General features: G+C 42.1%; 1 protein-coding gene across 1 annotated transcript; it reads left to right on the forward strand.

Moving 5' to 3' along the window:
* Positions 1-330: 330 nt before the first annotated feature.
* On the forward strand, positions 331-7,468 carry LOC117532904 (unconventional myosin-XV-like; the record flags this gene model as incomplete). The annotated part of the gene is given in 15 exon segments (XM_034196501.1): positions 331-455; positions 854-917; positions 1,034-1,106; positions 1,270-1,343; positions 1,574-1,656; positions 1,749-1,879; positions 1,977-2,071; positions 2,189-2,266; positions 2,484-2,580; positions 2,681-2,841; positions 4,492-4,625; positions 4,807-4,940; positions 5,393-5,526; positions 5,911-6,051; positions 6,325-7,468. Coding segments are annotated over 15 exon segments (1,626 nt in total), but the record flags the coding sequence as incomplete, so codon positions are not given.
* Between the last annotated feature and the right edge of the window lie 15,566 nt (positions 7,469-23,034).

Here is a 23,034-nt window from a genome sequence, read left to right on the forward strand (position 1 = left end):
GTAGAGAATACCAATTGATTCATTTAACATAACGTATAACATTTAACGTGATTGCCCATTTAAGAGTTAATAAGTACGAATTACAGGTTTGGAGTGGGAATAAGTCTCAGATTTCAGCATGAACAAAACCCCTATATAGTATATTGCGATGCCAGCTGCTGTTTGGACAGTATATGTTGAAATGCTTTGTTAAGCAGAAATGGAGATATCTTCGATATAATGACATGTTTAGTGTTCCTTTAAACGCTATTGATTAGCTTCATATTTGTGTGTGTGTGTGTGTGTGTGTGTGTGTGTGTGTGTGTGTGTGTGTGTGTGTGTGTATATCAGGTAGTAAATGAGATGTATGGGGACGGTCTGAGCGCGGAGCTGGACGATCTGCCTCTGCAGGGCGGCCAGCACCAGATGGCTGAGTTTGCCAAGAAGTACTTCAGAGAGGCGCAGAGGAACAAGAGGTCAGACACACACTGTAGCGGCTGTTTTTTCTCAAAACAAAAACTCAAAATGAAACTGCCGCAGAGGCACCGGGTATCTTACACGGTTATAAAGTCAATTTTCCTGTCAAGAATTTCAGTTTTTCAGTTTATTTTCTTACACAATACAAAGAACAATGGCTTCTACCCCGTCTCCTGCCTTGGTAATAAAAGATTATTTGTTTCCCATCAGTCCATCCATCTTCCAGCTGTCTAACAATAAATACCCACATTACCCAGTGCCTGATGCTGTTAAATAACTAGATGTTAACTACTCAAATTAATTAAATGATGGGACTGAATTAAGATGTGATTAATGACCTTTTAACGGACATGAAAACACATAAAGTTCATAACTCCTGACTATATTTTGCCCACAGTGAACAGAAAGCCAAAAAGGGGAAGGAGGGCAGGGATCCTCATGACATGGTCAAATTCTCCAAGGTAAAGCAGCTGAGTTTGCTTCAAAGCACAATCATTCAAAAATATGATTCTCTCATATTCTATCTTTTCAAAAATATTGTGTTGTTTTGTTCCTTGCTTTGTGTCTGTCTCTGCAGTCTCCAATCCAGGAGTCTCTGATTGACTTCTCCGACAGTGGGATGAACAGAGTGGCTGTGGACATCTTCATAGGTGAGAGGACACATACATAATGTATATAGGAAGTAGAAGGTAGATATTAATAGGTTGCTGTCATAGAGGAAAATTAAAGATCCAATTGAAACGGACAGAGGGACAAGAAAAAAGAAATGTCTGTTTCCTAAAATATTTAATTTCCGTGTTGATTGTTTTCCAGCTATAATGAAGTTCATGGGAGACTTCCCCCTGAAGGGTCAGACTGAACAGGACCTGGTCACCTCCGTACTGAAGGTACACACACACACACACACACACACACCACACACACACACACACACACACACACACACACACACACACACACACACACACACACACACACACACACACACACACACACACACACACACAGAACGTTGAATGGCTTATTAACTAAATAAATACTTTGACTTACATGTGATGCATTTAAGTGAAATTAAAGATCAACATTATTTTCTTCATGAATGTGCTCATATATCCAGTTAAGTGCTGACCATGGCCTGATCAAGGATGAGTCTTACTGCCAGGTGATGAAGCAAGTGACCGCCAACACCAGCTCCAAACCGTAAGACTTTCTCTTCATTTTACATCACGTGCGGCCTGATGGCTTGATCACAGTAGTGCTTCAATTTGTAGTGGTGTGTATATGTTGTGCAGGGACAGTTGTCAGAGAGGATGGCGGCTGCTGTACATCCTGACAGCTTTCTATCGCTGCTCTGACGTCATGAAGCCGTTTATGTTGAAGTTCCTTCAGGACGCCTGTGAGAGTCCAGGGATGCAGTATCAAGGTAGATAATCCACTAATACATCAAACATCATAAACCCATACCGTTCTGAAGGTATATCCTTGGTTATCCATCAATCTGTTACCTTTTTTTGACCCAGGCATTGCCAAGGCATGTGAGCAGAATCTGAGGAGGACCTTTCAATATGGCGGACGTATACAGTATCCCAACAGCATGGAACTCAAAGCTATGCTGGTTAGTCTCTAATTCAGCTATGCAGTCTTCTTACTGTACTTCATGTGGCTTGAAAGAAGTTAAAAGGGTACCAAACTCAAGTTTTGTTCTCCTCTCTGATTGGTTGTTTGTGTGCAGGCTGGGCGGAGCTCCAAGAGACAGCTGTTCCTGCTGCCGGGCGGGATAGAAAGACACGTGAAAATCAAGACGTGCTCTGTGAGTGGCACACACACACACACACACACACACACACACACACACACACACACACACACACACACACACACACACACACACACACACACACACACACACACACACACACACACACACACACACACACACAGGCCAGACAGTAACATAACAAAAACCAAGATGCTGAATTTGTGCGTCAACATGACAACTGCATTACTGAATTATTTTGTTACTTCAGGTTGCTTTGGATGTCATCGAGGAGCTTTGCTATGAGATGGGACTGCACAGGGTGGAGGCTCTGGATGAATACGCCGTCTTTTTGGTCACACACAAAGGTAACAATGGTCTGGATGCAATAAGGAAGGCCTCCAATGCAAACCATCGCTATTTAAAGGATTGCACTGTAGACAAAGGGATAATAACTTGTGTCTGTAGGTCAGAATGTGCGCCCCCTGAACAAGCGTGAGTACATCCTGGACATCGCCACAGAGGCCGAGCCGGTGGACGCCAGCTACAGTCTGTGGTTCAGGAGAGTCATATGGAGCATGGCTCTCAAACTGGACAACGAACTCTACGTCACCATGCACTATAACCAGGTAGAGGTCCACTGTATGAGAGGTTACAGGGTTCTGTACGAGGGTGTATTAGGGTTACATTAACAACAGCACATTTTGATATTTACTGAGATTATATTTGTAAGTTTAAGAGAAAAAGCAATACACAGCAAGTATGTGTTGTGACATGGTTGATCAAACCTTTCAAAGGGAAGCAAAGATGACCCCTTATTCCTGCATTTCATCTACTTATCTACTATCTTCTCATAATATCACCCACCTGCCTCTGCTCCGTGATTTATTCAACTTTTCTTTTGTTAACTAAAATATCCCTAATATGCCGTTTGGCTCACTTTCTTCTATGGTTTAACAATGATTCACAGTATCACATTGCGATATAGTAGATATCACGCCTATTGTCGCCATTTTCTCATTTCTTCCCCATGTTCTCCCAATAAACCAAGGGAATTACAAGAGCCTCAGCTCTGTGTGGATTGCCTTACAATCAGCTAACATCATTTAGCTTTCCAATTTGTGTGACAGCAGACTCACTTAAACCGGGGTTGCGGTCGGATAATCAAAAAATCAGCTCCTAAATTCTAACCCTATCGTCTATTCCTTAACCTCTGAGTGAAACGTCGCGGGGTTAAGGGATAGTGGATAGGAGAATACAAAAGGATTTAGGAGAAGAGACTGCGGTGCTTTAGAGAATCCGACTGCACTTTCACTATCTGACGTGTTTATGATGCGCCAGCGGACGTCATTGTGTGCGTCTGCTGCTGTGGGGTAACCATGGAAACTACAGTTTTCTATACAGCGGACTACAACATGGATGTTTAATAAGAACGAGGGACTACTGTAAACTCATCTAGAGACTCTGCACCGTGCTCTGATGCTGTTGCTTTATGAACGTGGACAACAGAGAAACATATTCTTCATGACCAAAGTTGGAATTGAAATAAAAAAGGAAAGTGAAACTTCTGCTCGTCACCCTCTCCCTCCGGTCCACATTAATACAAATGATCCCAATACGTATGATTGTATGAACTATTAAAATATCTTAAAATCAATACAGATGTATTTATTATAAACGTTAGTCCTTAACATCTATCACTGTGTATATCACCATTCAAACATCTTTTAAAATTTGAACAACCCCACACAGCTCAGTGAAATGTTGACTTTATTTGATCATTTCAGTAAAAACTAACGTTCATATTTCTCTTTGATTATAATACTGATGAACGTTCAGAACAAAGCACGTTGGCAACTTACCACATACGTTTTAAAATGCGTAATAAGCACCGTAACTTTCATGATATCATTTCTCCGTCATAATCGATTGTGTCCGTGAACGGCCGACTGTTGAGTGACGGTAAATGCTGCGGCTGCAAGGCATTGTGGGGCAGCATTTTCTCCTCTCCTTTCCTAAAGGGAGGTCCAGTGGTTCCTAAGCTAAAGGAGGTTATAAAGGAAGTTTGAAACCTCCTTTCCTATCATCTAGAGAATTCAAACGGCACTTATCATGGCTGCCACTGAGGGACTTCTGGGTCATTTCACTCCGTTAGGAAGGTTCCTAAGCTAATGGACTATTCGACTGCAGCCCAGTTCAGTCAGACAAGGAAGATGTATCAGGATTTCAAAACAAGCAGGAACCTTTACAAAATGTAACTCTCTGTGTCTTTCTCCAAGGTGTTGCCAGACTATTTGAAGGCGTTGCTGAGCGTGGTTCCTCAGGCGAAGGCGAGCGACCAGCATCTGCAGCAGATCGCCAGACTGGCTGCTCTCCAGCACCGTGCCAAGGACACTGTCTACCTGCCCACCTTGTGAATACACTAAAGACACACACACAATTATTTCCCCCCTTCACTATCAGTGCAGTGAGGTTTCCATTCAGTTTGACGATCCTGAACCTATTTACGCTAACACTTTCACAAATGTTTTAAATACAATCTTTACCACTGCCTCTGAGTTATGACTGGTGTGTTTGTGTGTGTGTGTTTTAAGGCGTGACGTGCAGGAGTGTGTCCCTCCACAGTTCTACAGCAAACAGGGCTCCCAGCACTGGCTGAACATGACGACTCAGCACATGCAGCAGGTGCAGCCCTTAAACCCAAACCAGGCTCGAGCACAGTTCCTCGGTAAGACCACCGCTATGTGCTTTTGTATATCTTGGAAAGTGTGTTCCATGGACACTTATGTTATATATCTGATTTTGATTGTTCATCAATTCCACACAACTAATCAAATCTGGTAAGAAGATATTTAGAAACATCTGACAGACAAAAAGATAAGTTAAGATAAGATGGAACTTTATTTATCCCTGTGGGGAAATTCAGGCGTTTATAGCAGCAATAGGGTCAGAGTGAAAAACACGATTCACACAAGGTAAAACATTAAGATAAAATATAATAAAAATAATAATACAACCATTTAAAATAAGGCGATAAAGTAACTGTTGAAACAAGAAGAAAAAAAGACACGCATTTGAATTCTAGATGATGTTTTTCATTATTAACAGTGCAGTAAGTTAGTTGCTTTGGATAGTAATGCTGCCATATTAAAATAATACCCTGTTCTTTTTTCTGCCCAGGTCTGGTGAGTGCCTTCCCCATGTTCGGCTCCTCCTTCTTCTACATCCAGAGCTGTAGCTCCGCCTCCATCAGCGCGCCGTGCATCCTGGCCGTAAATCTGAACGGGCTGCACTTTCTCAACAAGGACACTCATGTATGTCACCATCACACTTTAAACATCCACTCAAACACAAGGATCCAGCTTGTGTAATGTTGCATGCTTCACATTCCAGGAACAGCTGGAAAAATATGCTAGCAACGGAGTGTGTGTAACGGAAGGAATTTGAAGCAGACACAGAAGCCCTTTTTCGACATCGTATTATTTACACTATTTAAACCATAACCCTTTAAAACAAAGCCTTGGCTCCCCCTGTTGGTTATTGTGTTCACTTCTGCTTATTATAGTAAATATTGTATTCTATGTGTTTTGACTTTAAATACCTGTGCATAGCTGTCTGTTTATGTGTGTAAAGGTTTATTAACTGGTAGTGTGTGTACTCTAACATTTATTTGGTTTTATTTATCTGTATGTAATTAGGAGGCCATGGTGCGTTTCCCTCTGAAGGAAGTCCAGTCCACTCGCACTCAGAGACCAACTTCAGGCTCCAGCTATCCGTACGTGGAGATCATGATAGGAGACCTGCTCAACCAGCGAATCACACAACTGCAGCTGGAGCAGGTGTGTGTGTGTGTGTGTGTGTGTATGTGTGTGACCAAATATATATTTGTGAGACACAGACACAGAGGGAGTCGAAGAGCCGCTGTTCTAATTTGTATATGCAATGGTTTTTAAGCATTTCACTCACCTTAAATACTTTGTTTTTTCTGTGTGTGTGTGTGTGTGTCTGTGTGTGTGTGTGTGTGTGTGTGTCTGTGTGTGTGTGTGGTGTGTGTGTGTGTGTGTGTGTGCGTGCGTGCGTGCGTGCGTGTGTGTGTGTGTGTGTTTTTTCAGGGCTTGGAGCTGTGCCGAGTCATCGCCATGCACATGGAGAACATGTTATCAGTCAGAGAAAAGAGACTCACTTTGCCACCAAGTGAAATCACCCTGCTGTGACACACACGCACGCACGCACGCACGCACGCACGCACGCACGGTGGTGGCGAAGTCGATAGGGAGTTGGCTTGGCAACTGGAAGGTCACCAGTTCAAGTCCCGGCAAGACCAAGTGCTACCGATCCTATACGGAGAACCGGGATGACTGGAAGCGACGATGGAGGGCTCGCCTGAGGACGACCTAGAGAGAGACACACACACACGCACGCACGCACACGCACCACACACATGCACACAATCTTATAGAAATCCCACCTCAATCTACCTCTATTTTAAAAATAATAATATTTTGTTATGATGACGTAATGTTTCTGTCGTGAGATTAACGAATGGCGTCGATGCTTCAACCAAAGATTTTCATCTACATTAATCTGTACAATATCACAGAAAATCAAAACATTCAAAATCTGAATTTCCCAAAGCCAAAGTTTTTATGTTCAAATGGCTTTTTAAATATTCTTATTTGAGAAGCTGGATCAAGGGAATTTGGGGTATTTTGCTTTAAAATAAGATTTAAATGATCACACCCACAGCAATTACATCAATTATAAAATATATGTCCGTACAGACCTGCACATTAAACACAAATACAACTGAGTTTAATGCATCCATGCGATAAAGAATTAATATCCTTTCAGACCTAAATCAAGAATGTTTGACACTTTTAGCCAAAACTGTTTAAAATGTTGTCTGCCATGGCTGCTTTAAAAGAGATTTGCATAAAGGGTAGGAACACCTGGGTTGGCTCTCTACAAAGAAACTGAAGTGTGTAGCAAACCTACGTATAACCTTTCCTATTTATTCATCAAGAAGATTTTATTTTTTATAATGATGCATTCTAAATGGCAAGCAAGAGAAGGCAGCCCCACATACAATGTTCTTCCCTCATGAAATCAAGAGAAAGACATATTTTGGCACACAGTTAAAAGCCACATCGCTGAATTCTTTGCACTATTTAATTAGATGATGTATACAATGTATATATGTCTTGTAAATAGCTGTTGTACATAACGAACGCTTATGAATAATGTTGTACATTAAAGTTTGTAGCATAAACAATGTGTTATATTTCTTTATTAACTTGAGGGCTGTTATAAAGGAAGAAAACTCTTTATGAAACACACACAACTTTTCTTTCATATAATTTGATTTTTATATATAAAATCTATCAATAATACGATTATTGTTAACCAAAAATTCGAATTAGTTGCTATAATTGCTTTCAAATGGTTTATTATTTTTACTATATGACTTTAACGATTTGTATTCTTTATTTCAATGTTCTCCACTTTATTTGTAGTTTTACAAATGTTATGGTTGGTGAGCTGAGCTGTGATTTTTGTATTTTATTATTTTTGTATTTCTCTGCACAGGTCTGGAGGTTTTAAAGAGCTTTTCAAATAAAGCTGTATTATATAAACCATAAATAATCCTTTTGATAAAGTCGTAAAATATAATTGGGTAAACAGAACTTGTCTCTTCTAACGGAAACCTGACTGAAACTAGCTTTTTACTGTGTGTTAGCTTCATTTTACGTAACGCTCTCCCCGTTTAACGCATCATATTGACAGTTGTAAATAGAACGTGTATCCGGTGCGCTCCGTGTTCCAAACCGAGCACTCCCTCTCTGCAGCTCCTGTCTCTGTGGGCGGTTTTTGAGTAAATTGCTCGCAGATTTCTTCACCCTCATTGGTTAACAACAACGGGGTCCGTGTGAACCGGGAAGAGGAGGGGGCTGTGGTAAGAGAGAGAGAGAGAGAGAGAGAGCGAGGAGGGAGGAGAGAGAGCCGCAGCAGCAGCAGAAGCAGCCTCGCTTTCAGCCTGCTGCATGGGGCTAGTCGGTTAGCTTAGCACCGCCTCTCCTGAACACCGGGTTTGTTACCTCCGTGTTTGCAGTTCCGGCTTCAAGATGATGAAGTTTCGGTTCCGTCGGCAGGGCACTGACCCGCAGAGAGAGAAGATTAAACAGGAGCTGTTCGCCTTCAACAAGGTAAAGTAACGGGACGGTGGAGAGAGAGAGAGAGAGAGAGAGAGAGAGGGAGGTAGAGACAGAGAGAGACGGAGAGAGGGTTTCCTCCTCTCCTCCTCTGCTGCTCCCCAAAACTATTATCTCAAAACGGGATTGGTTTTCTAACTGGAGCACTGTGCAGCATTTGCTCCTCTGTCTCTGTCTGGTTGCAGCTTGAGCAGAAAACAGCTATTTAGTGCAGGCTGGAGTTGCTTTGTTGATTGTGTGTGTGTGTGCGCGCGCGCTTGTGTGTGTGTGTGCGCGCTTGTGTGTGTTTGTGGGGTTCAGTTGTTTTCACAGCGTGTTAATTGGCTTTCACCCAAGCGAGGCCCGCGTTCAAAGTGAGCAGCACCAAGAAACTTATCTCTGCAGACCCTAGCATGACTGTAATTAACAACCACACACACTGACAGCCATAGGTGTCATTTATAGTGAAGACATGTCTCCACCACTTTTTGAAATGGCTGTTTTTGTTCCTATTGCTATTTCAAAGCACAATTTGTTAAATCTGTTTCGATAATGGCTTGCACCAAGAGATGACGCTTCTATAAAGGTTATTTGCACCATAAGAACACATGGAAGGCAGTGTAGATATAGAATACACCACTGTGCAGTGTCATTTGCAGCTAGCCTATTAAACAATGATCAAAAACATGCATGCACTGATCAGTATCTTCAAGAAATCATGACTAGTTTTCTTGATAATTATTGACTCTAATTTCAAACTGATCCATTCATTGCATTGCGTATACATTGTATTTGTTGAAGACCATTTGAAAATCTTCTGACACCCCACTATTTCTCAACCCAAAGTGACGCCCCTGCTGACAGGGATCATCAGGCTTCACATTAACACGACTTCAGTTGTGTTGCAGCAGTTTGAGTTGTGTGTGTGTGTGTGTGTGTGTGTGTGTGTGAGACATGTTTGTATATGACTGTCAGTGTGCTGATGGTTTCTGCAAAGCTTACAGGAGTGTATCTTCCTGGTGCTGAGAGCTCTTCTTGTTTCAGTGTGTTAGGGTCTGTGGGTGAAACCATGTGTGTCAGATGTAATGCTCCCCTCCCTGACATCACATCCATATGGATAGAAACCAGCTTGTGTACAGTAAACTTCAGCTTCCTGAAGCTTGAGTTTAAATTAGCAGGCTTTACTTCTTCCTCACTCGCAACTATTCACCAGTTCACCTTTCTGTGAGCAAAATGCAGTCAACTGTATCACTGTTGCTACACTGGTGTGAGTTTAAATGTAGGTTACAGTCAATGGATTGTGTTGATGGTTGTGCATTTTAAATCTGAGCTGCAGACGGTCATGTTTTTGTTCATGATGGTGTGCGTTACCACAGGATCTACACAACCGTGCAACACGCAAAGGTGACAAAAACACACGTTCTTGCTCAGGTAAAAGGAAATGTACTCAAAGTATCTGAAAGACATTACTTCACGCCTTGTTTCAACAAGAGGCTGTTTCTGTTTATTAGTCCAACGCTTACAGAAGATCTCGTCATATCGATCCAACTTGAAGACTATTTACTTTAATCTATTCCAAATGAAAGTAAAATAAAAGGCAATATATCTAAAATAACAAATCAATGTGCATATCAGTTTTTAATGTCAGCATTAGAACTGGAAACATTAGGAATAACAGCAACATCCATTCTGTCCTTTTGCCGTGTATTAAGGTTGAAATGGCTCTTTGTTGGGAAGGTGCATATATAATCAATATTCTCCAATGAATACATTCAACATTAAAACGGCATCAAAATGCCTGATTTGGAATATAATGAGTATAAGGTACGGATACTTGGTATACGTGAAAAGTTCTGTTGTGTTATCTCCCACCTCCGGGGTGAGCCCTGCGGTGGCCTTGAACTCGGGTTAGGTGAGGTCGCTGTCTGTCTGCAAAGTGTGTCTCACTCACTATGTGTCTCACTCTCACAGTGTCTCACTCACTATGTGTCTCACTCACTATGTGTCTCACTCTCACAGTGTCTCACTCACAATGTGTCTCACTCACTATGTGTCTCACTCTCACAGTGTGTCTCACTCTCACAGTGTCTCACTCACACAGTGTGTCTCACTCTCACAGTGTGTCTCACTCACACAGTGTGTCTCACTCACACAGTGTGTCTCACTCTCACAGTGTGTCTCACTCACAATGTGTCTCACTCTCAGTGTGTCTCACTCACTATGTGTCTCACTCTCACAGTGTGTCTCACTCTCTATGTGTCTCACTCACACAGTGTGTCTCACTCTCTATGTGTCTCACTCACACAGTGTGTCTCACTCTCAGTGTGTCTCACAGTGTGTCTCACTCTCAATGTGTCTCACTCACACAGTGTGTCTCACTCACAAAGTCTGTCTCACTCACACAGTGTGTCTCACTCTCAGTGTGTCTCACTCTCTATGTGTCTCACTCACACAGTGTGTCTCACTCTCTATGTGTCTCACTCACACAGTGTCTCACTCTCTATGTGTCTCACTCACACAGTGTCTCACTCTCTATGTGTCTCACTCTCAGTGTGTCTCACTCACTATGTGTCTCACTCTCACAGTGTGTCTCACTCTCTATGTGTCTCACTCACACAGTGTGTCTCACTCTCTATGTGTCTCACTCACACAGTGTGTCTCACTCTCAGTGTGTCTCACAGTGTGTCTCACTCTCAATGTGTCTCACTCACAGTGTGTCTCACTCACAAAGTCTGTCTCACTCACACAGTGTGTCTCACTCACTCAGTGTGTCTCACTCTCACAGTGTGTCTCACTCACACAGTGTGTCTCACTCTCAGTGTGTCTCACTCACAGTGTGTCTCACTCACAAAGTCTGTCTCACTCACACAGTGTGTCTCACTCACACAGTGTGTCTCACTCACACAGTGTGTCTCACTCTCAGTGTGTCTCACTCACACAGTGTGTCTCACTCTCAGTGTGTCTCACTCACAGTGTCTCACTCACACAGTGTGTCTCACTCACACAGTGTGTCTCATCACACAGGGTGTCTCCCTCTAGTGTGTCCTCACTCACAGTGTTTCTCACTCACAAAGTCTGTCTCCACTCACACCAGTGTGTCTCACTCACTCAAGTTGTGTCTCACTCTCACAGTGTGTCTTACACTCCACACAGGTGTCTCACTCTCAGTGTGTCTCACTCTCACAGTGTGTCTCACTCTCACAGTGTGTCTCACTCACACAGTGTGTCTCACTCACAGTGTGTCTCACTCACAATGTGTCTCACTCTCACAGTGTGTCTCACTCTCACAGTGTGTCTCACTCACAGTGTGTCTCACTCACAATGTGTCTCACTCTCACAGTGTGTCTCACTCTCACAGTGTGTCTCACTCATTTCCAATATTAGTTGGAATGTCAGTGCCCATTATACATTTGACAGAGTTTTACAGTTGTGTTTTAAACAGAGTATGGAAGTTGACTGAATGGTGCATTGTGTGTCAAGTCCTTGAACCGTTTGTTGCGCTGTGACAACACACACACACACACACACACACACACACACACACACACACACACACACACACACACACTAAAGGTTTGGCACCAGCTGCCACCACTATCAGTGGTGGTCTCTCAACAGGAGTGTTACTTTGATGTGTGTGTGTATGTGTGTGTGTGTGTGTGTGTGTTTAATCAGACCGGCACTCTAAAGAAACAAAGAGTTAATGTTTTACCTCATCTCTGAGTTCCAAGCTAAATACCTAATTTCCATATTTCTCGGACACAGGGGTCCTCGGCTACAAAACTTTAAAGACCCCCTCAACCTCTTTTAAAGTGTGTTAGGGTACCTCTGTCGTCTACAAAGTGCTGCTGCTCTTCCTCTGATGATCTGAATGATTTCCCAGCTGTCCTGCCGTCTCCAGGCCAAAGGAAAAACTGAATTTATGTTAATCCCATATTACAAAGTATCAAATAAAATGCTGTCGCCCTCAGCGCTTCCCTCTAACTTTATGAAGGGAGTCCTCCCTTTCAGACGCCTCACCGACTCTACAGACGGACAGCATGCACTCAGAAAGGGTGTTAAATACATCTGAGCATTTTTATTGTCTTGTGTCATCTCTGTTAACGTCCGTTTGTTTTTCCCACTCTTTTTCTTGTAGACTGTGGAGCATGGGTTTCCTCACCAGCCCAGTGCTTTGGCCTTTGACCCCAAACTGGAACTTATGGCCATCGGGACAAAGTCAGGAGCCATCAAAGTGTATCCTTTATTATCATTCAGATCATGCATCTAACAGAAGGGTTTTCTGGGCCATCAGTCACAGTAAGTTTTGGCAATACGTTGATATTTATCACTAATCCTTAGTTTACTAATATGGCAGTTACATGGCATTTAACTGACGCTTTGTCCAAAGTGACTTGCATACACTTAAATACCGTAGACATCCCTATGGGAGCAATTCTTGAAGTTAAAGGGGCCCTATAAGCAGGGGTGCACATAACTGGTACGCAGGTACGCATGCGCGGCAACAATCTGAAATGCGTACCGTCACTTGTGTCACAAAGCGCATTTGCGTACCGACGTACTTGTGAAGCTTTTCCAGAAGGCGGTTAGATCACCGGACGACAGAGTCGGTCTCCGTGTGCACAGACAGGGCTGCTGTTAACGTCGGTCTGTACAACGGAATTGTGCCAAAACTACGCCAACCGGCTGCGGAGGGAGACTTCCCCCCCCCCCCCCCCTTCACTGGAGAACTGCGCTAAAACAGCTGATTACAACCTTCACGCTCTGTGGTCACGAAGTACTCCACTAGCCCCCCCCCCCCCAAACACTGACTCTAGGTACCTCACTGAGAAAGTTATGTGCACCCCTGCCTATAAGGCTCTTTGTGGTTTCCCTTTCCTGATAATGTGTACTATAGGTTTTTGTGCATGTAAATGGTCTGCAAAGGCTAGAATCCTAAAGTTCTCTTCCACACACACTACATAGAAATATGATTCCTGTAAATTATCATAATGAGACCCTTTTTATTATCCTACCCAAGGACACTTCAACACGTTGTGTGTCAGGGCCTTGGGATAAAACCACAGACCCTCTGATTGGTAGACACCCCCCTGAGTCACAGCCCCATGACATACAAAGCATCAAGGATTTCTTAATCTGAATCCTAAGAATTATTAATGTTTGAACAATTAATCAGCTTGCAGTCCAGATTCTTAAAGTAGTTACACTGAATTAATCAGGGCAAGCGTGTCAGAAATGAGCCGGCACAAGAAATGAAATATGCACCAATTGATTTATAGAGGTTTATGTGTTTTCAAATAGTGAGAATGTATTGAGAGCACTAGCAGGAAATAACAAACCCCAAGCCCCTGAGATAACCCCTGAGCTGTGGCTCGTACGGAAACCGATTTTCTTCCGTTTCTGTCAGTTAACATCTTTGAAGTGCCGCTCTGTTTATCTGCACCCCAGCTCTGCAGCTACTGTAGTGGGAGGGGAACAGAAGTCACTATTCTTACATCAGTCGTACTTTTTTCATGTTCTTTAGTATACGGTTTTGTCTGTTGTGCAGGTTGTAGGAAGAGAGCTTGTGATGCTTTCAAATACTGTCCATTAAATCCATGGCTACGCAAAGGGTCGACTATTTATAGCGTTTTGAAGCTCATTTATCTGATGTTGGTTTTCTGGCTTTCATGATGCCTTGAGTGTTGAGGAAATACTGATCGTGTGTGGGTGTGTGTGTGTATGGGTGTGTGTGTGTGTGGTGTGTGGTGTGTGTGTGTGTGTGTGTGGTGTGTGTGTGTGTGTGTGTGTGTGTGTGTGTGTGTGTGTGGTGTGTGTGTGTGTGTGTGTGTGTGATGTGTGTGTGTGGTGTGTGTGTGTGTGTGTGGTGTGTGTGTGTGTGTGTGTGTGTGTGTGTGTGTGTGTGGTGTGTGTGTGTGTGTCGTGTGTGGGTGTGTGTGTGTGTGTGTGTGTGTGTGTGTGTGTGTGTGTGTGTGTGTGTGTGTGTGTGTGTGTCAGCAGCAGCACTTAGTTTCCTCTTAAAATGGGAGTATCAGGGAAAAGTTTAGTAATTTTTTTTACAATCTGGGTTTTGGTTTAAAAGTGGGTTTGGTTTAATAAGGTCTATTCCTCTTTTAGGTCATACTAACATTGTTCTCTAAATGTCAGCTATCTTAGATCTTGTGGTTATTTTTAGATGGGAGTCTTGTAGGGGAAGCAGCATAAGTGAGTATTTCAAAGAAACTAGAAGGGCACTGGCATGCTCATAAGATGGAGCCTTTTCTAGAGTTGTGAAGATGTCCTTTTTGACTTTGTTGTGTTCATGGCCTTTGAGTCTATGAGTGGAAACAATTTTGCCAAAAAATAATAATTCAGAGCAGTTTTAAGGGTTTTTAAAGACAAAGAAAATATGTGGCGGTTTTGCGTTTGGTTCCTTTGTTTGCTGTGTGAGCAAGACTAACAAGGATTTGGAGAACAAGTTCCCAAATGTGTTTTTAGAGTTGAATGAAATCAAATGAGTAAATCTCGCAATGTTGACGAAATTGTAATTTGTTCATCCACCCCTAATTATGATCTGCTCCCAAATTGATTGCATTCTGCCAAAGAAACACCTTTCCAGCAAGTTTCATAAAACATGGGCCTTTGGATTTTCCAATCATCCTGCAGACAGACACACTGAGCCGAAAACATAACGGACGTAGTTAAAATGATTTCCTAAATTGTTAAACACCAATTACCTTTTGCTGTATGACTCACAGTACTTACTGAAGTAGTGTAAACACAGTTTCTCTCTGCTATTGACATTTCGGGTGCACTCTCTCTCAGTGTAACTCCTGTACAAAGGTTCAGATAAAGGGGGTTTGTTTACCACTTGTCTGATCATCTGACTGCTTGTGTTTTCCTGCCCTGTTGTACTCTGATGTAAAACTGCCACTGCCTCCACATCACTTCAATTACGTTTAGTGAGTAAAATGTTATTATAGCCGACTATAGGGACTGCTGGCCAGAGCTATGAAAATGAGACCAATGCTGTGTCTCAATTGCGTACTTCTCTACTTATATTTGCTGTTTTGAGTGCTTAAGTGTGTCCCAATGCGTTTTATGGAAAATAAATGATGAGTATGCTGGATGATGCACTCTTTAAAAAGTTGAGTGTGAAATGCTGGACACTTCTTACACTCAGCGATCACCATCTTTGATTCGTAACATTAGCTACGCAACTAGATTGCAGTTGCTAAAGTTAACGCAGCTCCAAACGGATACAAGTTTAACCTTTGTTTTTTCACCATTTAAAGGTCCCCTATTATACTGTTTTTCATCAATATATAATAGTTCTCAGATAGATACCGAACATGTCTCTGAAGTGTTTGGCTCCAAACAGATCATTGCAGCATTACCCATAATCCTCTCTGTGTCAGCCCTGTTTCAAAAGTGCTGATTCTCTGTCTGTGACTTTAGATGAAAATAAGGAGCCCCTCCCCACGCCCCTCTGAGGGAGATTTGGCTCTAGGAGGAGATTCAGGTGATAAGGGGGGGGTTACCTTGATTGGTGATTGGCTAATGGTTACACAAGACAACACATCGTTATGACATCATAAAGTGGCCAAAATCTGATCAGCTCATTTTCAGACAGGTTTTTATTTAAATGGATCAGGACAAAAAGAGAGAGAATCTTTGTTCCTGAAACTTTCAGAGTCTATTTGATGTAGAAAAGACATGAAGAAGAGGGGACACATGTTGATGTAGAAGAGACATGAAGAAGAGGGGACACATGTTGATGTAGAAGAGACATGAAGAAGAGAGGACACATGTTGATGTAGAAGAGACATGAAGAAGAGGGGACACATGTTGATGTCGAAGAGACATGAAGAAGAGGGGAAACATGTTGATGAAGAAGAGACATGAAGAAGAGGGGACACATGTTGATGTAGAAGAGACATGAAGAAGAGGGGACACATGTTGATGTAGAGGAGACTGGAAAAGAGGGGACACATGTTGATGTAGAAGAGACATGAAGAAGAGGGGAACACATGGTGATGTAGAAGAGACATGAAAAGAGGGGACACATGTTGATGTAGAAGAGACATGAAGAAGAGGGGACACATGGTGATGTAGAAGAGACATGGAAAAGAGGGGACACATGTTGATGTAGAAGAGACATGAAGAAGAGGGGACACATGTTGATGTAGAAGAGACATGGAAAAGAGGGGACACATGTTGATGTAGAAGAGGACATGGAGAAGAGGGGACACATGGTTGATGTAGAAGAGACATGGAAAAGAGGGGGACACATGTTGATGTAGAAGAGACATGGAAAAGAGGGGGACACATGGTGATGTAGAAGAGACATGGAAAAGAGGGGGACACATGTTGATGTAGAAGAGACATGGAAAAGAGGGGACACATGTTGATGTAGAAGAGACATGGAGAAGAGGGGACACATGGTGATGTAGAAGAGACATGGAAAAGAGGGGACACATGTTGATGTAGAAGAGACATGGAAAAGAGGGGACACATGGTGATGTAGAAGAGACATGGAAAAGAGGGGACACATGTTGATGTAGAAGAGACATGGAAAAGAGGGGACACATGTTGATGTAGAAGAGACATGAAGAAGAGGGGACACATGGTGATGTAGAGGAGACATGGAAAAGAGGGGACACATGTTGATGTAGAAGAGACATGAAGAAGAGGGGACACATGTGATGTAGAAGAGACATGGAAAAGAGGGGACACATGTTGATGTAGAGAGACATGAAGAAGAGGGACACAGGTGATGGAGGAGACAGGAGAAGAGGGGACAGCATGTGAGGAGAAGAGGGGACACATGTTGATGTAGAAGAGACATGAAGAAGAGGGGACACATGTTGATGTAGAAGAGACATGAAGAAGAGGGGACACATGGTGATGTAGAAGAGACATGAGAAGAGGGGACACATGTTGATGTATAGAAGAGACATGAAGAAGAGGGGACACATGTTGATGTAGAAGAGACATGAAGAAGAGGGGACACATGTTGATGTAGAGGAGACATGAAGAAGAGGGGACACATGTTGATGTAGAAGAGACATGAAGAAGGGGGGACACATGTTGATGTAGAAAATACGTGAATAAGTGGATTTTGCACAATAGGTGACCTTTTAAGTAATGTGCTACTTTACTGGTGTCGAGAAGTAGCCACTGTTAATTGTGTAGGGTCAATCGAGCAGTCTGTAATGATGTTGTACCGCAAACAACTGCTGCTAGCTAGATGGCAAGCTAGCAGCAGTGATTGTCACTTCTGGTAAGGGTCCAGCATCCTTGTGCAATGTGAGACCTGGTTTAAATGCACTCATTGCACAAGTGTTTACAGTGTACGACATGGGAGTGTACTAATGGGAAATACCCAAATTGAGACACAGCACAAGACCCAGAAACAAAACAACATGTATTGTCACTACATAACCTATTTGGCAGATGTTTTCAACCCTTAGAAGTAATACCAGAATACCCACAAGGCATTTTTGATCGTGTGGTCATCAGTGGGAATCCAACCCCCTGCAGTTTAATACTGCGTTTGTTTGAGCAACACAGAATAAGAGAACAGTAAAGCCGAGCTTGAAATGAGGTTTGGTTTGGCTCGTGAGATGCATCGCAGCAGTCAGTTGTGTCAGAAATTCCAGCAGCTTGGATCCTCACGCTCTGTCCACATGACACGACCCTCTGATGTGTTATTGATCCCGCTTTATCTTTTTATATGGCTGCCAACTGTCATTGCTACCATGACGTTTTTTTGTGGTTTATAGCAGGCTAAAAAGTCTGCTGCTTTGTTTTAGGTTAGTTTGTTTCTTCGGCTAATGGTCATTGTTTTTAGAGAATGAAGTTATTTAAAAGCATTTGTTAAGGGTGAATGTTGTGCTTGCTTGTCTCCCTTGTTTTATTTTTGTGTAGTGCAGCTTCAGTGGAGGATGTATGAACACAAACAATTCAGTGTTTCAATCTGAATTCATGTGTATGGTTATTTAAAGAGTCCTCTCCTGCTCATGTTCAGCTTCATATCAGTATGTAGTGTCTCTACTTTAAAGAGTCCTCTTCTGCTCATGTTCAGCTTCATATCTGTATGTAGTGTCTCTACTTTAAAGAGTCCTCTCCTGCTCATGTTCAGCTTCATATCAGTATGTAGTGTCTCTACTTTAAAGAGTCCTCTTCTGCTCATGTTCAGCTTCATATCAGTATGTAGTGTCTCTACTTTAAAGAGTCCTCTTCTGCTCATGTTCAGCTTCATATCAGTATGTAGTGTCTCTCTACTTTAAAGAGTCCTCTTCTGCTCATGTTCAGCTTCATATCAGTATGTAGTGTCTCTACTTTAAAGAGTCCTCTTCTGCTCATGTTCAGCTTCATATCAGTATGTAGTGTCTCTACTTTAAAGAGTCCTCTCCTGCTCATGTTCAGCTTCATATCAGTATGTAGTGTCTCTACTTTAAAGAGTCCTCTCCTGCTGATGTTCAGGTGTATATCAGTATGTAGTGTCTCTACATTAAAGAGTCCTCTCCTGCTCATGTTCAGGTGTATATCAGTATGTAGTGTCTCTACTTTAAAGAGTCCTCTCCTGCTGATGTTCAGGTGTATATCAGTATGTAGTGTCTCTACTTTAAAGAGTCCTCTCCTGCTCATGTTCAGCTTCATATCTGTATGTAGTGTCTCTACTTTAAAGAGTCCTCTCCTGCTCATGTTCAGCTTCATATCAGTATGTAGTGTCTCTACTTTAAAGAGTCCTCTTCTGCTCATGTTCAGGTTCATATCAGTATGTAGTGTCTCTACTTTAAAGAGTCCTCTCCTGCTCATGTTCAGCTTCATATCAGTATGTAGTGTCTCTACTTTAAAGAGTCCTCTCCTGCTGATGTTCAGGTGTATATCAGTATGTAGTGTCTCTACTTTAAAGAGTCCTCTCCTGCTCATGTTCAGGTTTATCAGTATGTAGTGTCTCTACTTTAAAGAGTCCTCTCCTGCTGATGTTCAGGTGTATATCAGTATGTAGTGTCTCTACTTTAAAGAGTCCTCTCCTGCTGATGTTCAGGTGTATATCAGTATGTAGTGTCTCTACTTTAAAGAGTCCTCTTCTGATGTTCAGGTTATATCAGTATGTAGTGTCTCTACTTTAAAGAGTCCTCTCCTGCTGATGTTCAGGTCATATCAGTATGTAGTGTCTCTACTTTAAAGAGTCCTCTCTGCTCATGTTCAGTTCATATCAGTATGTAGTGTCTCTACTTTAAAGAGTCCTCTCCTGCTTGTTCAGGTTCATATCAGTATGTAGTGTCTCTACTTTAAAGAGTCTCTCCTGCTGATGTTCAGGTTCATATCAGTATGTAGTGTCTCTACTTTAAAGAGTCCTCTCCTGCTCATGTTCAGCTTCATATCAGTATGTAGTGTCTCTACTTTAAAGAGTCCTCTCCTGCTCATGTTCAGCTTCATATCAGTATGTAGTGTCTCTACTTTAAAGAGTGCTCTCCTGCTCATGTTCAGCTTCATATCAGTATGTAGTGTCTCTACTTTAAAGAGTCCTCTCCTGCTCATGTTCAGCTTCATATCAGTATGTAGTGTCTCTACTTTAAAGAGTCCTCTTCTGCTCATGTTCAGCTTCATATCAGTATGTAGTGTCTCGACATGTCTCCAAGCTTTAAATGTTCAAAAAGGTCTTTATTGTTCTCATGCTGCCTGTGCTGCAGCACCTCTTTTCACCCTCTGTCTGAAACCAGAGCCCAGTCTGCTCTGATTGGTTAGCTGGCCGGGCTCTGTTGTGATTGGTCAACCTCTTAGAGCTGTCCCGCCCCTTAGCCTATCACGTACAATGTGTTGGAGCGCTTGCCAATAGAAGCACTAGTATTACATAGCGATGTGTTATGGAAATCACAATATCTCAATCTTTATTTATTGATATAGCACATTTGAAACAACCTCAGTTGACCTAAGTGCTGTACAGGGAACACATATAAAATAACACAATAGGAGTAAAATAATTAAAACAATAATTAAAAACAAGATAAAAAGCACAATAACTAGAAACATATAAAACCACATACAAATATCAAAATGTTACGTTCAACTAGTATTAATATGGACTGGTGCAATATCCAAATGGCAGTAGGAGCAATATTTGGCTAAGATTTAAATCTGAGGTGGAGGTGCTGAGAAGTCCCGCCCTACAAACTGTATTCTATAGACCAGGGGTGTCGAACTCAATTTCATCACGGGCCACATCAGAATTATGGTTGCACCTAAAGGGCCGGTTGTAACTTTAAGATTATATAAACATACATATATAAAATAATGTATTATATTACTTTATTGCCTCTGCATTGGATTATTATCGGATAGGGTTATAACTTCATAAATAACTACGTCTGAAAGAAGAAGTCAAGGGCAAATAAGTGCAAGTCTCTTAAGTGAGAATGTCACAACATTATTTAAAAAGAAAAGCCAAATTCTGAAAAAGTCGAAACAAAAAAGTAACAATTAAAAAAAAATCTGAGCAAAATTCTAAGAAAAAAAAAAGTTTCAGATGCATTATGGGACATGTAGTTTATGGACATCGTGCTTCTGTAAATCGGCATGTAGCCGTATAATAAACATATTACATATGCTCTTGCGGGCCACATTAAATGAAGTCGCAGGCCGGATTTGGCCCCCGGGTCTTGAGTTTGACACCCCTGCTATAGACTATAAACAAATCCTTTTTTGTACAAATCCTCCTAAAAAATAATTTTATCATATCACAATATCAGTCAAATCTTCAGCATCTCAGTAAGTTTATTTGTTCCTGTCAATCCGTTTGAAGGCATTAATCACAGTGTGAGGGAGGCTGGCTGTGTGTAATGTGTGCTGATGCATTAGCCTGGTGTGAATGGACTCTTTGAGAAGCAGCTTTAAGAGAGAGAGGGGCCGGTGGTACCAGGCACTCACACCCAGAGGAGATGGAGGGAGGGAGGGAGATAAGCAGAGAGGCAGTGAAGACAGGGGAGTGTAAAGGAAGGGGAGGAAAAATAACTCGAATACACGTCTATACCTACGACTGAAAAACGACTGATACAGCGAGTCATCCTGTTTTTAGGGCCCAGCTGCTGTTGGAATTTGTAGGAAAGCCTGCTTGTATACCACAGGGAATGTTTGGAAAGATAACTAAAGTTTCTTGTTTGACACATTATTGCATCAGATTAGTTTTCATTCTGAGGAGACCGTTGAGAGATAAAATGATCTGTCGTTGAAATTCTCATAACTCTTGCAACCTGACAAAGCGTTGTAAGAGTTGCTTTGTTTTTAGGAAGTCTGGGACCAAAAGTGTTTGGTGCCTTAGCAATTGAAAATGTATCTTTTGATGATAGATTTTCTAAATATTTAAGATTTGTTCCTGTTGTTTGACTACCATACGAAATTCAATATTACTTTGAGATGTTCATGCATTACAGCAGTTCCTTTTGCAACATCATCAAGGTCAAATGCTTAGACAAGAAATAAGGGAAACCGACATTAACATATTTAAACAATAACTATAGACCCTTGATCGTACATATTGATCTCAATACATCGATTTGCAGAGACGATGTCTAAACCTCAATGTGTTGTTATGGTAGGCTGATTCATAGAGTTTCTCAAAGGATTGACCTACAATCTTTGAGCAGATTTTTTTAAATTGGTGGAGCAGTTATCAATGAATTAAACCTCTAATGTCAGGGCTGCATTGCTCTTTACAAACTTCAACTCAATTCTGTTCCAAAAACCAGGTTTGTTTGCCTTAATTTAGAAAAAAAACAATCTTGTGTGTGTGTTCACATACCCTGATAACCTCACAGACTCACTGACTTGAGTTTGACCTAGACATGTTTGCCAGCATACCTGCCAGTACTGTAAACGCACACACACACACACACACACACACACACACACACACACACACATACACATACACATACACACACACACACACTTCCAGCGTTAGTGCCAGATGTGTGGTTGGATTCTGACACACACTGACGCCTGAGCCTCGTACAGTATGAGCAGTAGGAAACAGAATCCTGAAAAAAAAGTTTGGGACAAGTTGACGTAGAGTTTATTTACTTTATTACAAAAAAGTTTGAAATTGAGTTTGAACTTCTTCTGCTCTTCGTCTTTCTACGATTCCTCTCGTTCCCATGTTCTCTCTTTTGCTCGAGTTTCTTTCCCTCTTTCTCGCTGCATGTTTATAAAGGCAGAGTCATATTACGCCCTGAGAGTTTCAGCTTGGACCACAGACTGGGGCTCAGCAGAGGGAAGGGGGACAATGTGGTGTGTAGTTCTTCTGTGTGTGTGTGTGTCTGGAGATCATGTGTGGGGGTGGCGGAGCGATCTTGAGGAGTCTATCTCCTGTCGAAGAATGCGTGTTGCGCTGCCCTGGGTTAACCCTCCTTCTAAGTGTGTGTGTGTGCAGATTTGGGTGAGTAAGAGCTTTGTTGCTGAGTCTAGTCTTAATAAAGGAAGCTTTTGAATCGGTTTCCAAGACGACCAGCGCAGTTGCCGGGGATGAGAAGTGCTCGCGGGCCTCGGGGCATTAGAAGTCTGCAGCTCAGCACATCAGAGTCTGTGGGTCCAAATCCATCAGATGTGGGTTCCAACGTCCAATGTCCAATTATCTTTTTAATGAAC

This window comes from Gymnodraco acuticeps, unplaced genomic scaffold, assembly GCF_902827175.1.
Source record: "Gymnodraco acuticeps unplaced genomic scaffold, fGymAcu1.1, whole genome shotgun sequence".
NCBI lineage: Eukaryota > Metazoa > Chordata > Actinopteri > Perciformes > Bathydraconidae > Gymnodraco > Gymnodraco acuticeps.